Genomic DNA, 22,586 nt, shown 5'->3' with positions numbered 1-22,586 from the left:
TAACAGAAAATGTGCAAAACCAGAATCAGAATCAGAATCAGATTTATTGGCCAAGTGTGTTGATGTTGACACACACAAGGAATTTGGTTACAGCAGTTCAGACTCTCAAAAGGCTCTCAAAACTCTCAAAACTATACAATACACACATAATTAACACTATACTATACACACACACACACACACATAAATAACACTATACTATACAATACACACATAAATAACACTAGACGAGTACAAGACACAGAAAGAACCACGAGACGAGACAATACACACAGAAAGAACCACGAGACGAGACACACACACACACATAAATAACACCATACAATACACACAGAAAGAACACGCGACGAGACAAGACACACAGAAAGAACACGAGACGAGACAAGACACACAGAAAGAACACGAGACGAGACACACACACAGAAAGAACACGAGACAAGACACACAGAAGAACACGAGACGAGACAAGACACACAGAAAGAAACACGAGACGAGACAAGACACACAGAAAGAACACGAGACGAGACACACACACACACAGTAAAGAACACCAGACAAGACACACAGAAAGAAACACGAGACGAGACAAGACACACAGAAATAACACAGGAACGAGTACAAGACACACAAGAAAGAACAAGACGAGACAAGACACACAGAAAGAACACGAGACTAGACAAGACACACAGAAAGAACACGAGACGAGACAACACACACACAGAAAGAACACACAGACAAGACACACAGAAATAACACGAGACGAGACAAGACACACATAACACTAGACGAGACAGACACACATAAATAACACGATACGATACAAGACACACATAAAGAACACTATACGATACAATACACACATAAATAACACGAGACGATACAATACACACATAAATAACACTATACTGTACAATACACACATAAATAACACTATACTATACAATACACACATAAATAACACTATACTATACAATACACACATAAATAACACTATACTATACAATACACACATAAATAACACTATACTATACAATACACACATAAATAACACTATACTATACAATACACACATAAATAACACTATACTATACAATACACACATAAATAACACTATACTGTACAATACACACATAAATAACACTATACTATACAATACACACATAAATAACACTATACTATACAACACACACATAAATAACACTATACTATACAATACACACATAAATAACACTATACTATACAATACACACATAAATAACACTATACTATACAATACACACATAAATAACACTATACTATACACACATAAATAACACTATACTATACAATACACACATAAATAACACTATACTATACAATACACACATAAATAACACTATACTGTACAAGTCTGGCGAAAGAAACTGTTCCTGTGTCTGAGAGTTTTAGTAAACAAAGTTCTGTAGCACCTGAGAGAAGGGAGGAGCTATAAGAGGGCGTGTCCAGGGTGTGAAGGGGCAGTAGTGATGTTTCCTGCCTGGTTTCTGGTTCTTGTTTTGTACAAGTCCTGGAGAGTGGGCAGGGGGAGGCAATTATATTTTCTGCTGTTCTAGTTTTCTAGCTGTTGCAGTCTGTTTCTATAGTATCAAAACCAAATTAGACTGGTGCATAAATTTGGGCACCCCAACAGAAAAATCACATCGATATGTAGTAGAACCTCCTTTAGCAGAAATAACAGCCTCTAGATGCTTCCTATAGCCTGTAGTGAGTGTCTGGGTTCTGGATGAAGGTACTTTGGACCGTTCCTCCTTACAGAACATCACCAGGTCAGTTAGGTTTGATGGTTGTCGAGCTGGACAGACCGCTTCACATCCCCCCACAGATGTTCAGTGATCTTCAGGTCTGGGGACTGGGATGGTGACTCCAGAACATTGTACTTGTTCCTCTGCAGAAATGCCCCAGTAGATTTTGAGCAGTGTTTTGAGTCGTTGTCTTGTTGAAATATTCAGCCCCAGGGTAACTTCAACTTTGTGACTCAACATTATTCTCAAGAATCTGCTGATATTGAGTGGAATCCATGCGACTCTAAACTTTACCCAGATTCCCAGTACCGGCACTGGCCACACGGCCCCACTGCATGATGGAACCTCCACTAAACGTTACTGTGGGTAGCAAGTGTTGTTCTGCCACCTTGCATAACGCCCCTCGTTATGACTCGATCTTTGTGTCATCGCTCCACAGCACCTTATTCCAAAATGAAGCTGGCTCGTCCAAATGTGCGTTTGCAGACCTCAAGCGACTCAGTTTGTGGCGTGTGAGAGCAGAAAAGGCTTCTTTCGCATCGCTCTCCCGCAGTGATGTATAAAGTATTAGTAAACAATACTTGAGTAAAAGTACAAGTATCGTACTAGAAAAAGACTTTGGTAGAAGTGAAAGTCACCTTTTAGAATATTACTGAAGTAAAAGTCTTAACGTATCTGATATTTACTGTACTTAAGTATCAAAAGTCATTTTCTGATATTTAATGTACTTAAGTATTTGAAGTAAAAGTAAAAAGTAAAATTTCAGTGATTTTCAGTAGGTATAAGACCAGGGGCAGTTCTAGGGTTTCATCTTTAGGGGTTTTATCCCTCAGTGAGAATTTAAAACAAGAAGAGAGTAATACAATCTAGGAGCAGTGATACACCAAACCTCCCTTATTACAGTCACACACATTTCTGCTGACTTTATTTTGTAGTAACGAGTAACGAAGATGTTTAGTGGGAATATAACGGAGTAAAAGTTTACATTTTATCTCAGAAATGTAGTGGAGTAAAAGTGAAAGTTGTCATAAATTTAAATAGATAAGTAAAGTACAGATACGTGACTCTACAGATTCTACTTAAGTACAGTAACGAAGTATTTGTGCTCCGTTACATTACAACACTGCTCTCCTGTACAGCTTCATCTTGTGCAAAGTGCACTGAATTGTTAAACTATGCACAGTGACACCATCTGCAGCAGGTTGATGTTGTGGGTCTTTGGAGGTGGTCTGTGGGCTGTTTGTAGTCTTCCATTTCCTCACTATGTTCCTCACAGTGACACCGACAGTTTATATCTCTGTGATAACTTTTTGTAGCCTTCCCCTAAACAATAGTGTTGAACAATCCTTGTTTTCAGGTCATTTGAGAGCTGTTTTAATGCCTCCATGTTGTCACTCTTCAGAGGAGAGACAAAAAGAACAACTTGAAAATTGGCCTTAAATACCTTTTGTCATGATCAGATGAACCTGTCTATGAAGTTTAAGGCTTAATGAGCCACCAAACCAATTGTGTGTTCACATTAATCAGTGCTCAGTAGTTACAGGTACTCAAATCAACACAATGGCAAGGGTGCCTAAATTTATGCACCTGTCTAATTTAGTTTTGATGCATATTGCACATTTTCTGTTAATCCAATAAACCTCATGTCACTACTGAAATATTACTTTAGTGTCCTTCAGTTATTTAATAGATCAAAATGAAATTTCGGAAAACACACCCAAATATTTATACATGTACATCATGGAAGTTGTCAGGGGTGCCTAAACTTTTGCATACAACTGCATCAATTTATTAGTTTAAAGAAGAGATCAAACGCATTTTCTTTTCTTTCAAATGAACTTTTTCCAATTGCAACTAATTTAGAAAGACTACAGGAAAGTGATGACATTTATACAAACCCAGTGTTCAGTGTTGGGAAAACAAACTCAACACTAATTGTAAATTACTCAGTCCCTCGAGATTAAAGCTGTGATGTGGATGTTCTAGATGCACAAACTCCCAAAGCAAAAACACAATTAAAGCCCCAACACCTTTGTGTGTAATTAGACCATTTCTGCACATCAGGTTAAAATCAGCGCTCAGTAACAGCAGGGTTTGGGGTTTAACTGGTGCTGCGTTACAGCTCAAACCGACTTCACACACACATTACGTCGCTCTGTAGATTAAAGGATGCAGGTAGGAAAAACAAAGCGCTAATGAATTTCCCATCCTGTGATTTTATTGGAGTCCTATAGACACAACACACGTCCCTTTACACACGCACAGTCATTATACGCATTACAGCTTGTGTTATCTGCAGAACCTTTAACTCACTTTACTGCTAGTTTAACCCAATGTGTGACCTCTAAACATCAAGAAGTCATTCACAGGTTCGCTTATAATTAACATCGAGGTAAACAGACAGAGGAAGATATGAAAAGAACAGCAACAATAGGAAGTTACACAACTTCACCTCGAAGGGGAAAAAGGGGTTTTCAAGCTTGTCTTCAGTGATGGCAGAAAAGTACAAAAGAAAAGTTCAGTTGTCCAAAAAAAAATGCCACTTAACTCCAGATGTATCTGTAAAAACACGAGCGGTCTGCTAACGTAGTGAATACGTCACATGAAGGGTTCTAGTCCCCAGTTTCTCTCATCACACTTTCTGTTCAGCGTCTCAGAGAAACTGTCACAGATCTGATAAACATGTCCTAAAGGACAGAGGGACAGGGACCTAAAGACTGACGAGACTAACGTTAATCCACAAAACCTCATTTACAGACCGATGGTCGCAGTCTTCGGCCTCGTTAGCGTGTGTATCGGAGCACAAAGCACAATGAAATGAAGGGAAGTACGACAAGCGATAAGGGGAATGTTTAATATCATTTTATTGTGGGTTCTTTCAGAGCAATGGAAAAATATAACCTTATACAAACATCTGATTTCTCTCATTTATTTATTCAGATTTTTAAACAAGCTCGGAAGTCTCCCTTTCCCAAACTAAGTGCAGCAGAAAATCTAATCCGGGGCCAAAAACACAAGCGCCGAGTCCTAGAGCTCAATCTGACTCGACGTCGCAGGTGAAAGCACTTAACGTTTTACTCGTTGATGCCTAAAAACCCCAAGAAATTTGAAACCTTTTCATTTCACTGATTTTGTTACACTTTATTTTTTGGCACTTTGCAACTGCAGTTATTTTTCTCCCCGACAAGAGACTTTAAAAGTGTGAATTAGGTGCTTTCGCTTCGAGCCGCCGATCCCTTCGAGTACGTCCCACAAGTGTTCAAAACAAGCGATAAACCTCTCAGCCAAGCAGACTGAAGAGAAAAGTGTGCAGCTCAGCCCACGATGATGGGGTGGGGGGGAGAAAGGAGAGAAGTAAGAAAAAGTAGACAAAAAATTTAATAAAAAAAACAAAACAATTGAACACTAATGAGACACGAGCAGAGTTTTTTTTTTTTTTTTTTTTTTTTAACTGGTGGGGGTGGGGGGTGGGGCAATCGTCTCCCTCCTGTAATTATACGCAGAAATACGGCGTTAAGAGCTATGTTTATTTCTCATTAGCTGAAAGAACATAAAGGGGCAGGGCCATGGTGAGAAGGGGGAAGGGAAGAGACAGCAAAACCCCCTCATTCGTGCACACAGTCGGCCATCTTTGACTCCAGCAGCCATGTTTGTTTTGTGATGTTCGGTCCACTCCCATGTCCTCAAGTCTGAAACTCATAGTGCTTATATGTGAAAGAGCAATAATAAGGGGGGGGGGGGGGAGATTTAGGGGCTTCACAGATCCTCTGAATGATTGAAGTAGTCCATTTTTGGGGGTAGCTCCACCCCCTCCCTCTGACATTACTCACGGTTTATAGTAAGAGCCTACAGAGGAGCTAGAAAGCTAATCCTGTTCATGTTTGTCCATAACCGAGTCCACAGGTGGAGGAGAGAAAAAGCTCAGGGTGTTAAAACAGGGAGGAGTATCAGGATGGAGGGATATAGAGGGGAGGGGGAGAGGGAGGGCTGCTGTTTTTATTTATTGATCAGCCTTCATCCTTTTTCGACTGCTGGAATCTTCACTCAGAAGGTGGTGTGATCTCATTCGTCACGCTCACTCGTTCACTCGCTCGCTCACTCACTCTCAGACACTCAGCTCAGCGCACACACACACTTCTGCTCCATTCGCGCGTGCCAAAAACACACAACTCCACTCGGCCGCTTCTCACGGTGTGTTCATGTTCCCCTCAGCGATGATGGATCTGGGACAGAACAGAACAGGAGGAGGTGTAAATGCTTTTGGCTAAACAATTATGCAAAAGAACAACATGAGATGCATCAATACTAATGAAGAAGAAATATTTGTTTAAAAACACACACAAAAAGAAGAGCTAAACATTCCCATGAATTAATGTTAATTTTATCTGAAAGCATCACGTCACAGCGAATGTTTAACGTGTGACGACAGTCACAGAGGTTGTGGACCAGAGGTTCTGCTCACTTCACTCACCAGGCCTGACTCTTGAGCTTGCGGAGCTCCTTGGTGGCCCACGTGGCGAGAGTTTTTGTTTTGGTGGTTTTGGATCGTCGTCCCTCTGTGAGCAAGTCGTTAATCTGAGGACGAACCTCCACCAGCTTCATCACATCCTTACCAAATGTTGTACACAGGTCACTACACACACACACACACACACACAATATACTTAAACTGACCATCTTTGGAGATGAGAGTCAATCTGAGGGGTAAGAAAAGTTGGAGACAATCTAGTAGGCAACAGCAGGTGGCGGTGTTGCATGAGCAGAGAAATGTGGTTTGGGACACGACCCGAAGAAAATGGATGTTTATAGAAGAAAGTTTACCCAATGAGACCAACGGCATTGGCTACCACTCCGTCAGAGTGATCCTCATCTTCAGCAATGTGGTGGATGAAGGACAGAATGAACTCCACACGCGGCTGCACCAGCATCACATCCGCTACGACACACAGCACATAGCCATTACAACCCAAGCTCATTGTATCAGTCAACATGGTGTTGGTGTTGAACTCACGGTGAACATTCTCCTGGTCTCCTTTCAGGCCCTGAATGATTCCTGTGTAAGCCTCCAGACAGCCTTCACGCAGCTCGTTCAAATAATCCACCATGTCGTAGTCCGTCTACACCACAGACACAAAAACACAATAAATCCAAGAGAACAGTAATAAACACACACACACAGGAGTAACAACTGAATGAACAGTGTAGAGTCCTGTCAGTACCCAGAGTGTACACACAAACACACGAGTTTAGACAAGCTCACTTAATCTGTGACGAACTAAAATCCCACCACACTAAACTCCACAGCGGCGGGAGGAACGTCGTCACCTGCTGCACCCGAGATCAGGGAACGGGTCAGAATGTGTTGACTACAGGTTTGTTACAGCACTTGTTATTACAGGTTATTAATTCTACAGTAACAGCTCATTAACAGTTTTCATAAAGCAAAGATGTTTATGTAGCACTGAGTTACAGAAATGAATATGTGCACATTAAAGGTGGGGTCTCAGATATTTGAGAAATGCTTCTGAAAACTGCGTTGGGCAACCAAACAAAACAAAAATGTAGCCAATGAGCAGAAAGGGGCGGGTCTTGTCAATATGGGCGGAGAGTGTTCAGTGTGCATATTCACAGGTCGGAGTTTCCCGAGTCGATAACTCCTGAGCTAAACGCTGTTACTACACAAAACGCGGTTGTAGCTGCCTCTCTACATTACTACGATAGAAAAGAGGTGTTATTTGTGTAGTAACAGCGTTTAGATCAGGAGTTATTGACTCGGGAAACTCCAACCTGTGAATATGTGGCCGACTTCCTGCTCCTTCAGTTCTCTCCAGCGCTGGAAAGCTGATCCAATATTACTATACTACTTGTCCTTATCGTAAGTCTTTCTTCTCTTTCTTTCTTTCTTTGTTTTTATCCTCCATGTCGATGTTAAAACCGCTTTCTGCTAATGTCACATGTGCACTGAACACTCTCTCCGCCCATATCGACAAGCCCCGCCCCTTTCTGCTCATTGGCTAAACGTTTGCTTTGATTTTTGTTTAGCTTGTCGTCCGACTCAGTTTTCTGAAGCATTTCTCAAACATCGGAGACCGCACCTTTAATGTGTCCCAGTTGTACAGTAGTGTCAGTGCGCTACCTTGTCCACTTGTGCTTGAGACGCTTGCTGCAGTGTGTCCAACACCACTTCAAGATATTTCTTAAACTCCCCACCGATGGCCAGAGCGATGTCACCAAACACAGAGAGGATCTGCGGCTTCACGGACCGGTGCACGTTCTCGTTCTACACACACACACACACACACACAAAAAGAAGCATGTAGCAAATTAGTTATGAGAAACATGTCGAAACAGCACATAAGGTTTATGCCACGAACACACTACTACTTTTAAAGTAGTATACAATTAAAGGCAGGTGTATTACTCACACCCAGGTTCTCCAACAGCAGTTGCATGATTTCATCACAGTAAGGCAGAACGTTGGCCATCAGAGCACGACACAGGTCACACACCAAACCCACAGCAGCCAGACACACCTACACACACACACATTTCAGAAATCTGCACCACTAAGAAACCACACAAAGAAGTTTTATTGTCTGTAAACAGTGTAGAGACCGTCAGTAGCCTGAGTGTACGGACACACAGGGTTTACACAGAATCGCTTTAATCTGTGACGACCTAAAATCCCAACATGCCATAACCCCTCAGCAGTGGGAGGAACTGTCGTCTCACACATTAAGTCAATGTCATGTCATTAGGAAACTGCATGTACCTGATACTCCTGATAGTTCTTCAGTCCAATAACCAGGAATGGTTTGAAGGCATCCATGTATTTTAGGAAGTCACTGCCCAAAACTACAACACACCCAAACAGGATTAGTGGAGTTTTAATAGCTCAAACTGGAATGCAGCATGAACACAAGTCACTACACTGTCCACACAGGACATGTGACTACACAAGCACAGGATACTAACACCTAGGGAATTTAGGGAACGCTGCACTTAGATCAGAAAGCATTGTTTGCTGTAGCATGTTAGGGTCTCCTAGTCTTTAGTAACAGATCTGTTTCTTGTACCCGTACTCTAATACTCAAAATGGTCTGGAACGACTACTTACAGTCGATCGCCAGTCAACTGAGTCATAAGCAACAAAACATTGTGATAGTAAAAAGAGTTGAGATTTAAGGTGGGGCCAATAATAAACAAACGTGTAACCAATGAGCAGAAAGGGGCGTGTCTTGTCTATATGTGCGGAGAGAGTGTTCAGTGCGCATGTGTGACATTAACATCGACATGGAGGATAAAAACAAAGAAAGAAAGAGAAGAAAGACTTACGATAAGGACAAGAAGTAGTATAGTAATATTGGATCAGCTTTCCAGCGCTGGAGAGAACTGAAGGAGCAGGAAGTTGGCCACATATTCACAGGTTGGAGTTTCCCGAGTCAATAACTCCTGAGCTAAACGCTGTTACTACACAAATAACACCTCTTTTCTATCGTAGTGATGTAGAGAGGCAGCTACAACCGCGTTTTGTGTAGTAACAGCGTTTAGCTCAGGAGTTATCGACTCGGGAAACTCCGACCTGTGAATATGTGGCCGACTTTACTTAAGACGCCGAGGCGCTTTTTTCCTTCTCGATAGGTGAGTAACGTTGGTGTTGCTTTGTTACACAGAACTAATATATGCCTTTGTCCTTTACATCATTATGCTTGTGTGGCATTTTTGCTTGTTTGTTTATCTACAATCGTATTGTTCTTCCCTTCAGCTATGATAAAGACACGTTTCTTTCTGTTAGTCGTCTGGGCTACGTATGTATGTGTGGGCGGAGCTATCGATACAGGGGCGGACTTGTTTGGGTTAGGGGCGTGTTTGTTTTGGTCATTTTATATGTCAACATTGGCTTTCAAACAATGGAGACCCCGCCTTTAAATAAAGACAATAACTAATCACTCAGAAGAGTAAATAAAGACTAGTGTGCTGTTGGTGTACATCTGCAGCAGACAGACAAATAAAAGTGCAGATACCCTCTACAAGCGTGCTAACAGCCATGAGAGCATCCTCCTGAACCCCTCCAGACCCAGCGGTGCTTTGGAACATGCGCAGGAGAGAAGCCATGACCACATCAGAGATCTGCAAAGCATCCTGGTGCTGCACCTTCCGCAGAACGTTCTATAGAGAAAGGGGGAAGAAGGAAGACCGTGAGATTCACCACAGACAGCGAGGGGTAAGAGCTTTAACAGTTACTGTATTAAGGGTGCTTCAGAAAATCAAAGCTGGATTGTAGGTTTTATACAGAAACTGATGATCCATGCAAATATTAAAATACAGCCACACTGGGCACTTTGTATAATCACACCTCCTCATTTCCCCACATCCTTGCCTGCCCCCTGAGGAAGCAAAGAAAGGATGCAAGAAAGGGGAAGTAAAGAGAGGAACACAAACGCATTGACTCCATGTAGGACTGGGCGATATGACTGAAAACTTTATCACGATATCAGTGCTTCATATCGGTCGATATCGATAATTATTGATATTGTTTATGACCCATTTAAAATAAGGACCAGGAGAAAAATATATTAGATTTAAACCTTTTTATTTGAAACTTTGAAACCTTCCTCTGATCAGAAGCCCCTCAGTTATTAAGACAGAAATGTCGACAACCAGGAAACCTCCAATAATTATAATGTAAACATGAGTCTAAAGTCACAATGAACACTTAACTATTATCTCTTAACATTTAAGGTGAGAAATGACAGAAAATGTTAAATATAAACAGAGAAAGCTGAGAATTTAGTGCAGGTTTAGTGTGAGGAAGTTCACTAGCTGTTCACCTTCTGGTGAATAAAGTGTGTAAAATATGTGCAGTGTTTTGTAAAGAGAAATAAACCTGAGGTAGACTGAGATACGTCTGTAATATAAAACACAGACCTGAGGTAGACCGAGATACGTCTGTAATATAAAACACAGACCTGAGGTAGACTGAGATACGTCTGTAATATAAAACACAGACCTGAGGTAGACCGAGATACGTCTGTAATATAAAACACAGACCTGAGGTAGACCGAGATACGTCTGTAATATAAAACACAGACCTGAGGTAGACCGAGATACGTCTGTAATATAAAACACAGACCTGAGGTAGACTGAGATACGTCTGTAATATAAAACACAGACCTGAGGTAGACTGAGATACGTCTGTAATATAAAACACAGACCTGAGGTAGACTGAGATACGTCTGTAATATAAAACACAACCCTGAGGTAGACTGAGATATGTCTGTAATATAAAACACAGACCTGAGGTAGACTGAGATACGTCTGTAATATAAAACACAGACCTGAGGTAGACTGAGATACGTCTGTAATATAAAACACAGACCTGAGGTAGACTGAGATACGTCTGTAATATAAAACACAGACCTGAGGTAGACCGAGATACGTCTGTAATATAAAACACAGACCTGAGGTAGACTGAGATACGTCTGTAATATAAAACACAGACCTGAGGTAGACCGAGATACGTCTGTAATATAAAACACAGACCTGAGGTAGACCGAGATACGTCTGTAATATAAAACACAGACCTGAGGTAGACTGAGATACGTCTGTAATATAAAACACAGACCTGAGGTAGACTGAGATACGTCTGTAATATAAAACACAGACCTGAGGTAGACTGAGATACGTCTGTAATATAAAACACAACCCTGAGGTAGACTGAGATACGTCTGTAATATAAAACACAGACCTGAGGTAGACCGAGATACGTCTGTAATATAAAACACAGACCTGAGGTAGACTGAGATACGTCTGTAATATAAAACACAGACCTGAGGTAGACTGAGATACGTCTGTAATATAAAACACAGACCCGAGACACTACAGTAACATTAATATGAATAAGTCGCTGATTTTTCCTCTTTTGTTTACAATCAGTCGCCGATTACCGAAGAGGAATCCAGCAGACCGGCACGAGATAACGATACAGCGCAACCAAACATGATACTGTTACATGATTGGCTGTTAGCGTGTCACTCCCTACGTTGCTAGGTTACCAGAGTAAAATGTCTGATCAAGAACTTAAAAGAACGGTAATAAAAATTACATTTCTTTCCCCTGCAAAAAATAAATTTTTTTAAAACGTTTTATCAAACAGATTTTTTATTGATATCGATCACGCGTCTATCGCGATTCATATCGTTTTATCGCCCAGCCCTAACTCAATGTGTTTGACGCATCACTTAAGTAATTCCAGTGAAATAGTGATTAAAACTTTACTGCAAATGACATTGTAACAAGGTTATGTGAATTATTTATCCTCATACGTGGAGTTCATCTGTACCTGTTAAACGATACAATATTTACTAATCTAAAGGTTTTGACTGTCAAGACATCAATAAATTCCTCCTTTCTTGAATCCTCTGGACACAATAACTGGGCCTTCAGGTATCCAGGACCATGTGCTAAAACATCTCTCATTGTTCACATGAAACACACTGATGCCGAATCCTACTGCAGTGAAAACCATGTGGCCATCAGCAGGTCATTAAACATACTGTACGCTGCTCAACATGCTGGATTACACTACACAAGAATAACTTCACTAAACTGACCCTCCAAAACAAACTGAAGTCTGGGGAAATAATCTGGGGTTGTATAGAAGGTACAGTGTGTGTGTGTGTGAAGTGTGAACAGACCTGCAGTGTGGCACAGAGTAGAGACTGGAGGTCATTAAACTGGATTCGGTCTGATGTGCTCTGGATATGAGACTGTGAGAGAGACGGGGGGGGTGTTACATTACTACAGGTAATGGAGTAAGTAAATGAAGTGTAGATTAACTCTTTACATTAGTGTAACAGTTGAATGACACCAGCATTATTTTATTTTAAATAAATTACTTTTGTAGAGAATTACACATGTAAATGATGCTCAGTGGGAGAATAAACACTTAACACTAGCATTTCTACTGTAAATGTGTGTTGTGCTGTAAACCTTCTTAATGTTAAAAGCACTACACAATAAAATGGACAGTAACATGAATAACACTAATGACTGACCTCCATCTGCAGAACCTGCTGCAGGCGCTCCATGATGACCAGTGTGGTTTTCTGCACCGCAGGGTAACAGTCCTTAGCGCTGTTCTTCACTATCTCCATCAGAGCCTCATAAGCTGCACTGCGCAGGTTGTTCTGGTGTCCGTCCGGTCTGTCAGATACAATCAGGTGCTCACTGAGCTTAGGTTCACAATAATATAACTATATACTCATTAAATCACTAGTGACAACAGACCATCATATACACATTACACAACACTAATCATGATCTGTGGGCTACTGTCAAATACACAGCAAGATAAAGAAACAAAAGGAACACAATAATCAATAATAAAAAGGTAGGCAGAAAGAATTAACATTAGAGAACAAGAAGAAATGGATCTCAAATACTCAGATGCCCCTTTTACCCCCGAGGCAGTTTGAGTGCAGGTTCGGAGCCTAATTTAGAACCAGTTCTTTCTTTTTCGACCGTCAAAGAACCAGGAAAAGTGCTTCTTATGTAGCATCAAAACGTCGCTGGTCTAGACTTAAGAACCGCTTGCGTTAGGGGCTGTGGGCGGGGCTACTGTTAGCGCCTGGGGCGAGGCTACAGTTAGCACCTTTGATAATGTACCTTAAGTATACTAATGTTTAATACACTTTTACTTTACCGCGATATGATACATTATCAGCACACATGATAGTAGTTAGCTACATGCTAATGCTAACTTTTTTGTGTTAATGATAAAATAACGTTAAGTACTTTCTCCATCACAACCTCCGTTTATACAGATTACACAGAGCCGCACGTACACGTCGGATTCGCCGCGTTTGGGTGTTAATGTAGGTTCACAAAGCCATGAGCATTAACAGTAAAGCAACATCCACCATTGTTATTGTTGTGTTTGTCGCTGCTGCACTAACGTCGCTGTGTAACGTGACAAGTATACAGTGACGTCACACTCGGCTCTGTGATGATCTCTAACCGATGGAAAGGCAAACCGGTTCTTAGAAGGTTCTCCAGTGGAACCAACTCCGAACCAGCACCAGCACGAGCTCTGAACCAGCACTCGGTTCTTTTTGGTGGAAAAGGGGCATTAATATACTTTATACAGGACTGTGATCAGTTAATTCTAAACAAATCTGACTCTGCCATCACAGTAAAAACGGCACAGAATGACAAAAATAGTAAAGAAAAAAAAAAAGAGAGAGAAAGCCCAAGAAAGAATGGCAGAACAAAGGAGAGAATGACATCATAAAAGGAGACAGAAACCCTAATAAGGATTGAGATATGCTTTACACCTACCTGTCTGTAGTTTCCAGAAGTTTCTGTACAATGAGTTCGAATGAGGAGGACAGGCAGTAGGTGCTTGGTTCCTCCTGATCTTCGGCAGCATCGGTGGCTTCATACGCGGCTTCAGCCAAACTGGAGAAAGCCTAAAAACAGCGAGACCACTTCAATGAGCTATCGGGTTTGAAACAGGTAACCAGACATACAGGTAAATCTCAGTGATGTTATAAACACAGACATGAAGGACACTTTTTTACCCAGCAGACGTTGGACGCGACACGAGGCTCTGCCCCCAACCCCTCAATGAGGCACTGCAGCAGAGGATTTAGGTACAGCTCGTTAATGGCAGCTTCAGGCAGCAGATCACAGATTCTTCCCACCGTCCATGCCGTAGTGTCTCTCACCACCACACTGGGGTCTTTCATCAGCTCAATCAGGGTGGGCATGGCCTAAACGATCAACACACACGTCAACTTAACACACCCACCCAACAACACACCCCACCCACATCTATAATGAGTATTAACTCCTGTACTCACCTGGATGACGAGCGGTTTGAGCTGGTTAAGTTCAGGTCCTTCCAAAATTGAGCCAAAAGCCATGACGGAAGCGTCCCTGTAGCGCCAGTCCGGGTGTTTTATGTGCTCCTTGATGAAGGGGAGGACGTGAGGTACGACGTCATCCTCACAGCATGTGGCCAGCAGCATGAGACACACGCCTGCTGCTTTACACGGGTTCCAGTCATCGTCATCATCGTTCTCATCCTGAACAACACAGCAAAAATTTTAAATCCCTGGTAGCACTTTGGGCAGGCAATCTTCACTTTATTTTAGCCCGAATATAAAAATAATAGAAAAAGATATTATATATATATATTTTAGACAAAATATCATTCAAGAGAATGGGATTTTCGGAGGAATTGTGTGGAACAGATCCAGGGTCAGTGACACCTTGTAAAATCAGCACAATGTGTGTGATCACGAATGATCAAGCTCATGTTCACACATGGCTGCACTCACACCGGTTCTATCATGGACAAGTATAACACAAAGTATGGACAGCTGATGATCAGTCACTCGCTAGTGTTTTGCTAGAGTCTGTACTCGGTGTTTAAGACATGATGCTGCATTTCCTGTACGCTGTGCAGCTCACTCGTCTCCTCCGTTATAAATGACCTACGTGTCACTGAAATGTCATAGGTTTTGGTAGCCAGGCTGAAAGAGACAAACCTGCTTAGTGAGGGTCTGTGTGAGAATGGGCACCAGGTACTGCAGAGCTCCTTTAGCATAGAACTTGCTGGTGTGCTCTGGTGGCCGGCCCTGCTCCGCTGCCTGAGTCAATCAATAAACAATCAATCACGGTTCAGCTGAACAGGAGTGTGTTCAGTGTGTAATACTAATACATTAACTAATTTAGCACAAATTAGAAGAATTAAACTGAAATGTTGCTATGGTAATAAGATCTGTGTGTTACATGGAGCATTACATGAAAACTTTTATAGAAAATCTGTCTGAAAAATTTCAGTGTCAAATCTCTTATAAGACTCAGACTAAAAGCTGGCTTTACCTCTGTGGCTTCGATGGCCAAGTCCATCTCCTCATCACACACGTTGGACCAGAACTCAATCCCTTGCAGAGCAACTTCATCAATGTCACTTTTCATGGCTTCAATTGTGATCTAAACATTAGTGAGTGAGAGAGAGAGAGAGAGAGAGAGAGTATACATATTAAAGAGGATCTATAACGACCCTAGAACGAGTGGCTTCACTTCAGTAGAAGACCAAATGTTTTCAGACCCTCAGTTTGGGACGCGGTCCTGCACAAGTACTTACTGCAAATAGCGCAGGTCCCATGTACGTCTCCATGTACTGATAATACAAGGACATGATCTTCACCAGATTCTGTAATGCAGCCACTCTCACCTAAAAGCAACAGTGTACATAAACACATTAGAATGGTTAACACTATACACACACACACACACACACACAGCTCTACTGAACACTCATCTAGTAGCTGGCTGCACGTGAGGCAGGAAGAGTTCGACCCAACACAGTTAATACACTCACCCTGGTGTCTGGACACTGTGTGGCTTCACAGACGACCTGCATGATGAAGTGTCTTTCCGTCTAACAAGAGTAACAAGAAAGTTAACATGAACTCATGACATGAAGCAGAATTTTAATAAATAAAGCTACCAATCACTAAGGTTTGCAACACAAACACCGACTGAAACATTTTTGAGATTAAACATTTTTTAAATCAAACTATTTCCATGGCAACATCTTTGAGGTCTCATCACAAAGCCGTTGTTTGATCACCACATCATGAAGAGGAGGAAATATATAAATTGTACAAACAATTTCAGGAAACAAACTGCTACCCAATTAGAGCATGAACATATTTAGTGTACAAGAAAATTGTAACTCAGATCTGTTCTCCAATTGATAATATTTTTATCGCCATTAAGAGGTGAAAATGACCAACACTCATGCCTGCTTCAATGCCTCAGGGCCACAGTAACTACAACACAACTGTGCTGTACCTCCTTGTCAAAGTTGGCTTTAGTAAACTCCAGAGAGTTTAGCAAAGCGTTGGTGGCGGCTAATTTGACGTTGTTGCTCGGCTCCTCCTTCCTCATGCCCTGGATTATGGCCGTCAGGATCTGATTAGCACTTTCCTGGAGCTGCTCTGGGTCCTAAACACCAACACACAATTTAGAATTCCAGAATCCCATCGGAGTGACGTGTGTGAGATTAGTCAGAAGGTGCTGATAAAGGTAAAGGAGAACAGGAAACTCACGATGTCCTGACAGATGTATCCGATTGCCTCCAGGGTGGATTCCTTCATGTGTTCTGTGCTGTTGGGATCAGTGACATTGGCCACCAGCTGGGGAATGAGCTCCGGCCACTGACTGACCGGAATCTCAGCGCATGCTATACCAGCTACACACTGAGAGGCAGAACTTGGCCTGTAGGTTTCTGTACCCAAAGTCTGAAGAACCTGGGGATGGGATTAAAAAAAAGTTACACTGGGTCTTCCTGAAGTATAGCATAATATGGTTAATGCATGCATGTACATACATATCTACTTAACAATAATGCAATGTGATGCATCAGTAAAAAACAGTAATTGTGTTATTTGTGGAAGCTGATAAAGAAAATCTTTTGTTTTGCACTTCATTTATATATATTCTCCTGTGATGCTGGATTTATTGGACACCACTTGTACATCATTTATCTGGTGTTTAGCTACATATTTTAGCATTATCATATTGCTTTAAACGGTCCCTGACTTGGCTGGGAGATGACAAACACTAGTATTTCTGTATTATGCATATTATGCCTGAGAAAAGTCTTCTTACATAATTCTTGATCTCTCGGCGAGCGTTGGCGTCGATGGCCAGCCATCTTTGCTGATACTGCGCTTTCACGTCCGGGTCCTTAGACGTGAGAGAGTTCTTCACCTGAAGGCCAGCAGCAACTCGGGCTACCTGTGTGTTTCCTGGGTTTGCCAGCACCTTCGACAGCTCAACCAGGAATGTAGGCTATAAACAAAAGACATGGATACAGAGCTCATAACCATGCGTACTGCAGTTCCAAACAAATCTTAACCACTTAAGTTAGACAACGATGCAATTTTTCTACACACAAATGATTCAGAAGCAGAGCGACAAATTAGTCTGCAGTGAGGTCACAAAGACCTGAGGGTGCACACCAATCAGATCAGATTTGTGAATAACAAGGTCATACCTGACTAGCTAGTCCACTGGCAGATAATGTTAAAGACATTTCAGATAAGAACAAAGGGAGGTTTATCATTTACATCATAGGTGTCAAACTCAAGGCCCGCAGGCCACAGCCAGATCAGTTTATATAGATTTATTATTGTTATAAATAGCCCGACGATATGAAGCGCTGATAACACACAAACTACAGATTCCATAACGCAGCGTAACAGCCGCCTTGCCGAACGATTGGGTTACTAAGACGACACCAGTGCTTGCTTGTGCACGTTCAGTAGCATGTGTGTGTGTGTGTGAGAAGCTGTTCTCAGTGATGAAGATGAACAAAACAGCACACAGGAGTCGTCTCACTGATGAACATCTGCAGTCCATCTTGAGAATCTCCACAACCTAAACACACCAAACCTAAACCAACTTGGTGCCAAGATGCCAAGCATCCAGTTCTGACTAAATAACACAAGAGGAAAAAAAATGTTTTGTTTTATGTTTATTTTTTGCTGAAAAGCGCAGATTTTGACAGGAGAAATTTTTATGGGCACTAAAATATTTTAAGATATTTAAAGTTTTATAAAATGGCACAAGTGCAAAGAAAACTCAATGTTTTAATTTGCTATTATTACTTTTGCAGAAAAGCAGCATTTTTTTTCATAGTTGTATAATTTTAACAAGGGATATTTTGATGGAGAGCAAAGTATTTTACGTTATATAAAGTTTATTTATTTTGGAATAAAATGCCTGTCTCTTTTTATTCATATTAATGTTAAAAAAACATTTAGTTTTAGCTGTTCAATAAATGTTTATCGTGTTCGACCTAAAGCGTGTTTGAGTTTGACACCCCAGATTTACACTGTAGGTCTGATCACGATGCACATTGTGAACCCAAACAGTCTTGGTACAGATGACAACAGACTGGTGGTCCAATTTTACCCCAATAAGTTTATGCACCCCGAGATTATGATGTCACTCACTGACAGTTTATATAAACATTTTAGACCTATTATTTACACACTTAGCTGATGTATATAGTACTGACTCTGTACTCAAACCTCTGGTGTAATTAACACACAATTCACACCATCTCTCTAAACAATGACGGTTTTACGGGGATGTTATCAGCACTAATTCGGTGAATACGTGCAGTTTAAAATCAAACCAAATTATTTCCACCTCAATTCAGACTCGATGAAAACTCTATTATACTTTATAAGCCAGATTAAATTATGGGTTCCTACGACAGTCTGGTGTTAGTTTAAATCCGGATGTTACTGTGTAAAATTATTTACCCCCAGCCAAAATGGGTAGATATTTATCAAGAACAACAAATCTGAAACATCCGGGTTACAATCCATTCGGTACGGCACCATGAAAGCGCTATAGTATGCTAAGCTAAGCTAGGCTAAGCTAGGCTAGGCTAAGCTAGGCTAGGAGTGGCGCCAGAGTTAAAGTGAAGCTCTACAGCAGGGCGGTGTGTCGGTAAGCAGCAGCAGCTACACGGTCACTTACCAAGTTCTCAATGGCTGCTTGCTCCAAAAACTTCTGTGCTGCCTCCAGTTCATTCCGATCTGTTAGGTCACACACACACAGAGAGAGAGAGAGAGAGAGAGAGAGAGAGAGAGAGAGAGAGAGAGAGAGAGAGAGAGAGAGACACACAGATGTGGATAGAGAGAGAGATGGATAAAGAGATGGAGATAGAGAGAAAAACTCACTTTTTCACTTATTCTTTTAAACTCACTTATTCATTAATAAACCCATAAGGAACAAACATGGCTTCAGCACCAACAGGGTGTTCCGGCTAATGAGTGACTACAGAAGTGTAAAAAGGGAATAATTTAATAAATACATAAAGCATTTATACCCAGATTTAATTACGTGTTGTACATCAGTGTTAAACTCCTGGTAAATAAACTGCATCACTTTGTACCCAGTATAACGTGTATAAACCAGCTGGTATGTGATTAGTTACTGGTCAGATTTAGTTATTTCTAAACGCATTAATGAGTATAAAGTGTAGACTTAATGTCAATGCTTAAACTATAAAGACTCGGGTTATTACTACAGCAGTGATACACTACAGTTATTATAACCATCTTTATAATCATACCTACACACAATACTACATTATTAACGGAGCCGTAAATCTGATCTTTAACCAAACACCACGATCATTTTAATATAAATGTATAAAAATACTTAGAGGAGGAAAGAACGAGAGCGAAATGAACCGAAGTTAGCATGTATGCTAAAGGTGTGTGTGTGAGGTGAGTGTGTGTGTGAGAGAGATGGTGTGAGTGTGTGTGTGTGAGAGATGGTGTGAGTGTGTGTGTGTGTGTGTGAGGTCAGTGTTGATGGTGTGTGTGTGTGAGAGAGAGATGGTGAGAGTGTGTGTGGTGATGGTGTGAGTGTGTGTGTGTGTGTGTGTGTGTGATGGCCGCCCGGTGAACCGGTAAACTTTCCGCTTCCGCTCTAACTCCGACACATACCCATCCACTTGTGCCTTATTTCCACAGAACATCTTTATAAAGCGGTCATTTTCCCGCCACAGGGCCGCACTGTGAGGTAAAGCGGCCCCTTTAAGATGCTAACCATGCTAACTCACGGGCTTCACGCGCCGCCGCCGCTCCTACTACTTGTGCGCTGGGGCTCATGCAGGCCTCGGCACGCGCACCCCTCCCTCGCGCACCCTCTCCCTTAACTTTTCGAAGCTAACACGCTAACCGAGAGTGAGCGGGAAAACACACCGTGCGCACAAAAGCACACAAACACCACACAAACAACACAAACACAACACGGAGCGTCGTGTGAACGGTGCAGTCACCTGGAGACACGGTTTTTTCGAGGATTGTTATGAGCTCCATTCCGTCCCCCGGTGTGGTCCTGCTCGGCTAAGCTAATGCTAATGCTAACGCTAACAGCTAACACACGATTACCGCGCACACAACTCAATCTTATACACTATTTTTTTCTATTTCCGTCTGTGTCACGAAAAAAGCGAGCAAAAAACTACGATCTAAAAGGTTGACGCCGCACGCTGACAAAACCCTAAAGTCCTGCAGCCGAATCGCGGTGAAGTTTCTCGGGTTTGGCGACTGCTCTCCTCCCGGTTCCGCTTGTTCAGCAGCTGCTGCCTGTGTGTTGTCGCGAGGAGGGAAAAGTAGGGCCGCGCGCGCTGGAGACACTTCCGCTGAGCAACGTCACATCTCACGCATGCGCACTAGCAGCACACCGTATCATTCAGCACACCCCTTTTAAAAGTTTTTTTACGTGCTTGTTTATTCGTGTATTTATTTCTCACTTCTTTGTAAATGTACATAAAGCAGAATAAAATGTGTAGACCGACCGCAGGGGTGATGAGTTGGGCCCCTGAACACAGCCCCACATGTATATCCGCATGGTGTTTGGGTCAAATGCTATACATGTAGATGCACAACGTGTAATTACAGGGGTTTTAATACATTGTTATGGTTGTATAAGTGAACACAACCTTTTATAAAGGCTTATGCAGATGTATTCTCTTATAATCTATTGTTAATACACACATTTAATCGTAATATTTACAAAAATAAAGCTCATTTTACAATTCATTTTATTTATCTACACCCTTCATTTCCTGATCTGTTACATAGAGCTAGCAGTCAAAGAGACAGTCAGAGAGACACAGCAAGAGAGACACAGACACAGTCAGAAATACACAGCAAGAGAGACACAGCAAGAGAGACAGTCAGAGACACAGCAAGAGAGACACGGACACAGTCAGAAAGACACAGCAAGAGAGACATGGCCAGAGAGACAGTCAGAGAGACACAGCAAGAGAGACAGTCATAGACACAGCAAGAGACAATCAAGAGACAGTCAGAGTCACAGCCAGAGACACAGTCAGAGAGACACAGCAAGAGAGACAGTCAGAGAGACACAGCAAGAGATAGTCAGAGAGACACAGCAAGAGAGACCCAGTCAGAGAGACACAGAGAGACACAGCCAAAGGGACAGTCAGAGAGACACAGCCAGAGACCCAGCAAGAGAGACACAGCCAGAAGGACACATTCAGAGAGACAGTCAGAGAGACACAGCAAGAGAGACACAGTCAGAGAGACAGTCAGAAAGACAGTCATATAAACACAGCCAGAGGGACACATTCAACCCAGAGAGACAGTCAGAAAGACAGTCAAACAAACACAGCCAGAGGGACACAGTCAGCGAGACACAGCCAGAGAGACAGTCAGAAAGAGTCATAGAAACACAGTCAGAGACACAGCCAGAGACACAGCCAGAGACACAGTCAGAGACACAGTCAGAGAGACAGAGAGACACAGCTAACATATAAAGCATCTTCTAACTGCTTCTCACAGTCAACACAACCAGAGCAAAGTGCTACCAGAGACTCTTGCTGTATTCATGATGGCACGGTATCAGACAAGCACATTACTGTTGTACTTCTCAGGTCTGTTGTTATAGTGACACTAAATCATACAACTCTAAATCAGCAAATATTCAAACACACACTTTATATTCCTGTCTTCACTTTTGTCTTTGATCGTTTTAATTATTGGACTCTTTTTATTAATGGCTTACAGTTTAATTGTTCGTTTTATTTGCAGTATTTGATTGTGAAGCACTTCACTAGTACACACATGAAAAGTGCTCAGTAAATGATGTGGTAATTGTCAGAGGGTAATTAGCCATACACTCAACCTGAAATGATGTATTTGTAAATGACCCGAATCGCTTTATTATTCCATC

At 41.8% G+C, this 22,586-nt stretch overlaps 1 protein-coding gene across 1 annotated transcript; it reads right to left on the bottom strand.

Moving 5' to 3' along the window:
• Nucleotides 1-4,621: 4,621 nt before the first annotated feature.
• On the bottom strand, nucleotides 4,622-21,041 carry kpnb1 (karyopherin (importin) beta 1). Its single transcript, XM_027145968.2, has 22 exons — nucleotides 20,665-21,041; nucleotides 19,353-19,411; nucleotides 17,469-17,651; nucleotides 16,907-17,107; nucleotides 16,650-16,802; nucleotides 16,174-16,233; nucleotides 15,937-16,026; nucleotides 15,672-15,782; nucleotides 15,335-15,436; nucleotides 14,645-14,869; nucleotides 14,363-14,554; nucleotides 14,121-14,251; nucleotides 12,839-12,986; nucleotides 12,479-12,550; nucleotides 9,806-9,950; nucleotides 8,554-8,636; nucleotides 8,207-8,314; nucleotides 7,918-8,061; nucleotides 6,793-6,898; nucleotides 6,603-6,717; nucleotides 6,253-6,414; nucleotides 4,622-6,004 (listed from the first exon to the last, which is right to left on the bottom strand). Coding segments are annotated over exons 1-22 (2,631 nt in total). The 5' UTR covers nucleotides 20,705-21,041; the 3' UTR covers nucleotides 4,622-6,003.
• Nucleotides 21,042-22,586: the final 1,545 nt, after the last annotated feature.

The sequence above is a fragment of the Tachysurus fulvidraco genome, chromosome 24 (assembly GCF_022655615.1).
Source record: "Tachysurus fulvidraco isolate hzauxx_2018 chromosome 24, HZAU_PFXX_2.0, whole genome shotgun sequence".
NCBI classification, from domain to species: Eukaryota; Metazoa; Chordata; class Actinopteri; order Siluriformes; family Bagridae; genus Tachysurus; species Tachysurus fulvidraco.
The sequence above is the reverse complement of the archived record's forward strand: the minus strand, read 5'-3'. Positions and strand labels throughout refer to the sequence as shown.

Coding starts and splice junctions, on each gene's coding strand:
- kpnb1 (XM_027145968.2), bottom strand. CDS start 20,704: ATGGAGCTCATAACAATCCTCGAAAAAACCGTGTCTCCAG. Junction 14,870..15,334: donor CACAGACCCTCACTAAGCAG/GTTTGTCTCTTT, acceptor TGTGTTGTTCAG/GATGAGAACGATGATGACGA. Junction 8,637..9,805: donor TGTTAGCACGCTTGTAGAGG/GTATCTGCACTT, acceptor GGTGTGTTGTAG/TTTTGGGCAGTGACTTCCTA.